Source organism: Atta colombica, unplaced genomic scaffold, assembly GCF_001594045.1.
Source record: "Atta colombica isolate Treedump-2 unplaced genomic scaffold, Acol1.0 scaffold200, whole genome shotgun sequence".
Classification (NCBI taxonomy): Eukaryota; Metazoa; Arthropoda; class Insecta; order Hymenoptera; family Formicidae; genus Atta; species Atta colombica.
In genome coordinates, this window is record NW_017259295.1 from 1,188,490 (window position 1) to 1,195,976 (window position 7,487).

The 7,487-nt window shown below is 31.0% G+C and overlaps 1 protein-coding gene across 1 annotated transcript in view; it reads left to right on the forward strand.

The window, feature by feature from the left end:
- Positions 1-7,487, forward strand: part of LOC108687103 (phospholipase B1, membrane-associated-like) — a 31,628-nt gene that overhangs the window by 20,165 nt on the left and 3,976 nt on the right. The window contains exons 6-7 of the mRNA XM_018192703.1: positions 1,311-1,470; positions 1,687-1,838. Of these exons, the coding sequence (XP_018048192.1) occupies positions 1,311-1,470; positions 1,687-1,838 (312 nt within the window). The remainder of the gene's footprint in view (positions 1-1,310; positions 1,471-1,686; positions 1,839-7,487) is intronic.

Sequence of the window (7,487 nt, forward strand, 5' to 3'; positions counted from 1 at the left end):
GAGAGAGAGAGAGAGAGAGAGAGAGAGAGAGAGAGAGAGAGAGAGAGAGCAAGGAAGCGTACTTTTATGATTTTGTAAAATAAAGTGATTTCAAGCAGTCCTTATGAGCTGACAGTATAAAAACTAACAGTTTTAGAAGATTGATGTCATTGAGACTTTTGATGAGTACTTCATAAAGTATACTTTCGCACATGTTATTTTAACGGTGGCCTTTTTCATCTGATTAATGCCTACTCCTTTCTTCATGATAATAACAATCCAGGAAATTAAGCCTGCTATGCATCGTCAAAATAAAAATCAATAGATCAAAATAATAGTTTACGCGTCATTCTATTCTCTGAATATATACGGATCCTCGGAGACCTCGGTATTTTACTCGAATAGTTGCAAAATTGGGGTTGTCGAGGAATTCTGGTTGATTGTAAGCCGTTGCTGTGCGTGACCGGTTCGCTACTCCGTTTCATATTTTCCTGATCATTTATACATTAGTCGGTTCTATATTTTCCTGATTTTATGTTATATCAAAGAGAAAGGATTTTTATTTAATTAAAGTTTTATTATTTTTATGTGTCCAGATATGCACAAGCGCAATGCGAGTGTATATGTGTATATGTGTTTGTCAGATCGCAAGCTCGACAGCCGCTGATGTAATGTAAATTTATTAAAAACGTCATGAATCAAATTTTGAGCTTCAAAATTTTATTAGTGGGTATATGTGTCAGATCACGAGTTCGACCATCTCTATAACGTTTACAAGCCTTCATAAAAAATATTAGGTAGCTCATTGACTATTATTTAAAGTTTTAAATAATGGATAATGAAGTGCTTAATATTTATAAGTATAATAATCCGCTAATAAAGTTTTGAAGTTCACAATTTGATTTATGACATTTTTAATAAATTATCCTTTGTTTCAAGAACACTTTAAATTAAACTTATTATAATATCGGTAATCAATAGATAATAATGCAGATAAAATATAAAATTTTAAATGAATAAAAAAAATATAGGTGCTTATATTTTCTGGGTTAAATATTAATATTACTTTTGACTCTTCTGTGGATACTTTTCTCTAAAAAAACTACGTTGCATTTGCGGATCATCTTTGTGTCCTGGATACATCGATAAATACCAGAGACACAGAGACAATCCATAAAATACATCCGTAAAACACACTGCATAGCTTCTTTAATTAATAACATATCCCTCATATGTATACATAATATATATAATATTATATAATATATATATAATATATTCATTACGCACTAAATTTTTATCTAATCGTATTTATTATTATTTTACGACAGATGTCACGGTCTCAATTAGAGTAACGAAAAGTACCATGTGTAATATATTGCACCCTCTTTATTGCGCCTGCATGCATCAGGGTAGTCGACCAGAAATTGAAGCGTCGAAAATGTCACGGCTGTATCAGCAGGCAGCTGAAGCTTTAGTATACTCAGGAAGGTATAATCGATGTTTGATACGCAATTAAATATCTCGTTTAATTAATAAAATTAGTTTTGAATTTTTTATCAGAATTTATCATATCCTATATACATAAGAAGTTTTTTCTATTATTTTCGATATTAGTTTTTTTAAATTATACGTTATATTCATATTTATTTATGTTCATAAAATATATAGCTAAAAAATTTTAATAAAGATATTGTTATTTTACAGATATGATAACTCTCCGGATTTCACGGTGGTATTACAACCATTCATTAAATTATTTAACGCACCTAATGCAGATCCTAAGTGTGCTCCACCGATCGACTCCAGTCTGATCACATATGATTGTTTTCACTTTAGTCAGAAAGGACACGCACTTGGTAAGGCACGATTACTTTTCTCGTTTAAATGAATGATGTTATTTGATGGAAATAACAAATTAAAATGGATGTTACATAATAGCTGCTAAATATATTATCTGCTATTTATTATATTTTCGATAAACGCTGTAGCAGATAATGTAACATTAATACATACATTAATATATGCACGATATACACACACGCACACACAAATTCTTTCGTCTAGCAGAGAGCAATTGTTATACAACGTTCTTTCCAATATGAACAGACGTATATTTGATGTGGCATTTTCGATTGAAGTGCGCCCGTTGAACTGAAAAGGACGTCGTAATGAAAACGATTGCACCCTCGCCAAGGGAGAGATATGCCTTGTGCGTGCGTGTGGGTACGTGTATGTATGTGTGTGTACGTATATATGTATGTATGTATGTAGGATATATGTATGTATGTATGTATGTATGCATGGCGTGCGTACAAGAAAAAAAGAGATAATTTAAGAGATATAATTTGCATTATAAATTAAATCGAAAATTAGAATTGATAACATTCTATTTTTTTTTACATACTAAAATTCATTTACTTTATCAAGATAAATTATTATAATTTTATAATGTAATTTATATAATTTATCATTAAAATTGTTTTAATAATTTACATAATATATATATAATATATTTTAATTTACATAATATATTTTAAATTATTTTTAATTCCATATAAATTATCGATAAAGCTCTACTATTAAAGATAAAGATCTATTATTATTAATACTTTTTAATACTCCTTCCGAAGCGAAAAACAAATGAAATCAGTTATTGTTGCATGATTATAAATTGATGTTATTATTACGATAGTCACTCGAATATAAATATAATCTTGATTGCATAATCTGTTAGTCGATGCAAACGCAGTGATATAACAACTGTATTGGCTAAACAAAATGACAATTATTGCGTAGTAGTAATTAATGGACAGTAATGATAATAAGATGAGACAGTATCGACAGATTTTATCAATTTTATTAATATTATTGTTCAGTCGCCATTAGGCAGATTTAAAAATGAAACTAACATCATTAGCTGTCTAATATGATTAATTGTAATTTCAAATTTGACTATTTCGCGATAAGAACTCCTACAGATGAGCAACTTTGTAACGTCACAATTAAAAGCGCCGATTCTATCATTATACGAAGCTATTTTCTGACTAACGCATTCGCAGCGCTCCTCTGTCATGCCACGAATTCAGTCATTTGAACGCAACGTTTCTTGTCACGCCGCGAATTAGCTCATATATATTCGCGATACTTTTTTGTAGCGCCGAAAATAGTTTCGTGTAAACGGGTCAGCTTTCCATTGTGGCACTATAAAGTCGCTCGGCTGCAGGAGTCCTTGTAGCTATTTACATTTCGCAGCATTAAATTCTTTGGCATTATTTGTACTCTTTGCTTTTACTCTTTTCAACATCTGAATATCAAGCGATGCGATAGCGCCGCAAGCACATAAAAATATGAAACGGAGATTTGACTATTTGATGCGTGAACATTATTCAAATATTAATATTTTTTTAATTACTTTTTTATTCAAAGTTTATTTAAATAAATTTTGTATTATTAAAATTTTTTTGATCCACTTTAGTAACTTTTGCTTTGAAATGTAACATTTTTTTCGTGCAAATGTGCGTGTATGCATGTGCGTGCCTATATGCACGTACGTGTCTCTCTCTCTCGACGCTTGGCGTTGCCAAGGTGACGCGGAAGCAGCATGGCGGAAGTGTCCCCACCATGAGAGCTGATAGATATCTGCTCCTACCCCATCTGCGTGTGCACACGCACGATATCGATTCTGGTACGTCGAAAATATATGTGCATACATTGTGCACACACGCACAAGGTAACATCTAATAATTTGTGTATTACAAGAACTTGAAAGCAGTTAAAAGTCAAATTTCCTTTTTTGATCAGGCGTCACGACGTCAAGTCATAAAAATATGAAACGGTCACTTGACTGCTTGATACGTAAATATGTTTGTGCTGCTAATAAAACGATGATACTTACCAGTTTTTTCGGAGCTTTGATAGTGACAAATTTTCGATTAAGATTACTCAGAAACTAAAATTACAATAAAAATTCGGATACTTTTATTATATAATGCTAACGATCTTACGATTATGACTAATCCGAATAAAATTGATGTAATTGATATCAAGATTTGGAGATCGAGTCCCAAAAAAGAACCAGTTCAAATTTTCAGATTTTTTTCAGTCATGCACATACATGCGTAATAATTATCGATATACGGGGGATAGATAAATAGAGATAGAGTGCGTGAGAGAGAGAGAGAGAGAGAGAGAGAGAGAGAAAGAGAAAGAGAGAGAGAGAGAGAGAAAGGGAGGGAGGGAAGAAGAGAGAACAACGTTGGACGCTAAACAATATCGAATGATGACGCCAGGCGATGTCCAACAGATGTTCGCCGTCGAAGAAATCGGTATTTATATTTATTTGTCGTCAGAGAACCGAGTGTCCAGGTATCGTCTAATGCCCAATTTCTTCATTTCACTAGATAAGCTGCGGATATTCTTATTCAGGAAATATCTCCATTGTAATCTGGGAAATATCTCTTGGATAAAGTTATCTAGAAGAAATTGAGCATAAGTGTTTGTCGACGAAGAACCAAGTGTTTTCCTCCGAGGAAACGAGAATTCAGATTAACAAGGGGGATGTCAAGCAGCTGTTCTTAGAAATTGTGAATAATTCGCCAATTTCTCTGAGGAAGTTAGTGTCAACTTTTTATAATATATCAAGAGATTTTTAGATAACAACATGAAATCACTCTTACCATTCCTTACTCTCACTCCTTCTACCCCTTCACTCCATCCTTTATCCATTCCCACACACATACGCTCGCGCGTGCAATTTTATAAAAAGTAACATAAAAATTGAAGTAAAGTTTTTATAATTATATATTTTTCTTATAATTATCTATTTTAGATTCTACTAGATTTTTACGACTTCTCTCAGGTATACCATAAAATGATGAAATGTGAGTTCCTATATCTCTCACGTGCGACGACTCGGATATTTGTTTCCACATGCAAAATACGATATGCAAAAAAATTGAGTACTTGCTGAAGTGTGATAACAACACAGAATAGAAAATTCTATTTCCTCTTTTTTTTTGTTTTTATCCCAAACGTGAGAGGCAAAGGAACGAAAATCAATCCCATTCACGAAAATCTAAGAATGAAATGTTCATCACGCCCACCGATAATTCTGAGAATGGATAAGATAAAGTAAAATCATATAGCGAATTTAATTGGACTCAGTGCGCATTGACGCAAATCAAAGCCGTACACAAAATAACGTAAAGATATGTTTATACATAAACATAGAAATCGATTAAATCCTGAAATACTCAATACATTTTATTGTACTATTAGATAAAATATGTATTTTATAATTCAAAATATTTGTATTTCACTTTTATAATATTTTGAATTAAATCAGTATATAACGGTTTTAATATGTATATTAGTTCTTTCAATTGAATTCGCTAATAAATTGATATACACCCACACACCCACACACAAAAGAAATCAAAAAAAGATTACTTTGATTTTTATGCACCTTTTTTTTATAAAAATATGGGATAGGAGGAGTGAGAATAAGAATGATAAGAATGCGTAGTCCTCATATTCTTATCTAAAATCTCTTGACATATTACAGAAACTTAATTTTAAGGCAGCAATAAAATAAAACTTTAAACAACTATAATAAAAAATTAGTCAGTTTCAGTCGTTTTAGTCTTTGTGCCTATGGATATTTTTAATTAGTGAATCAAGAATTATAACATACTTAAGTTTCAGCCAATTTCAAAATCACCGAGGGTCAAAATCTTATGATTTTTTTGCGAGATCCTTTAGCAAGTTGAGATCAGATGTTTGAAAGTGGTATAATTAACTCTCAGCTGGAACATTACATATATCCGAGCTATATATATATAAATAATACTGCTAAGCCTTTACAAGCCATAAGGGTGGAATGGATTAGAATAGAAACAGTTTTATATTCCCATTGATCTCCACCATAGATTCCGAAAGTCAAATCGGAATTTTCCATTTTCGTTCTTATTTATTAGTTTGTTGAATTTCATATAACGAAAATATTTTTTGAAAATAATTGAAATAATGTGTTTCTTTTCAAATGTTCGCTTACGTTTGAAATTCCGCTAGAAAAATCTCTTTAGCAGTTTTTTTCCTCGAAATTTTTTAAAAAAAACCTTAAGTTTTTGTTAATTAAAATATTTTTTTTTTTTAAATATTTTAAATATTTTCAATTTCTTAATTTTCACCTATTTATTCTTTTTGATGTTCTAAGAGATAAAATAATGTATTTTGAATTAATACGTTAAAACATAAAATTTGTAGAAGTTTTGATTTGAGATTTTGAGACGTCAAAATTTGATCGTCATCAGTACAATAGCTCATCGATGTTACAATTAAATTAACTATGGTGTCTTCTACATGTATCTCTCTTTACATAGATATTACGGTCTCGTTCAATGCAAGTTAATATTTGATTATAATACAGTCGTCTTGGTACAGAATTGTTAAAATGCTTTAAATAGTAATACAAGTAATCGTGTAAAAAAAGCGAAAAGAAAGAGAACAAAAGCAGTGAGTTAGAAAAAGAAGAAGGAGCGAAGATGAAGTGAAGGATGGCAGCAAGAAAATGAGAGAAAATGATGATGAAGGAAGAAGAATAGAGGACATCGAGATGTGAGAACTAACTGATTTCCAATTTTCGCATATCTCTTACAATTATAGATGACAAAAGAGCTTATTTTTAAAAACATCCAAGGTTTCAGATACTCTGATATCAGCAAGGAATTTCACAAGGAGATTCCAGCATATGAAAGGTAGCTTTTGATAGGTATAAGAAATTTTATAGGAAGGGATTGCTTGAATGGAGGAATATGCCCGGATTGCGAATTTGACATGAGGGTGGAGAATATAAGATGAAATGTTAGAGTGGATGAAGCAACAATGAGAAAAGCCCTTTTGTTTCAGCGGTGAAGATGGACATATAATATTTCGAAAACAAACGTGACGAAATCTGAAAAAATGGGACAATGTCCCGAAACGTCAAATTACCGAAATTTAAGACGTGCAATAATGTTGCGAAACGTCAAGTTACCGAAATTTAAATCTTGCGATAATATCCCGAAATATCAAATTATGTCTTAGCGCCAAGATATTACGTGTCTCTAGATTATTGAATTTAAGAAAATAATGTGTCTTGGAAAGTTATAATTTCAAAAATTAGAGTATAAGCAATATCGGAAAATAAATTTTTTGAAATATTACCCGAGAATGTATAGAAGAACAAAACATGATTGCCCTTGCACAGATTAAATATAAAGCGTATACAGGTATTTATTATCCATTTAAATTTGAGTCTTTATTGAATATAAGAAGAAAATGAGAAAAGGAAGAAAATGCAAGAAAATGAAGATAAGAGAGGAAAAAACGAGAGAGCATGAAAGAGAAAAAGAGAAAAAAAAAGTGGAAGGGAGGGAGACAAATAATTTTTTCTTTTTATTTTTATATGTTATTAACTTAATATTTAATTAATACAAATTATTATTGTTATTATTATTATTATTATT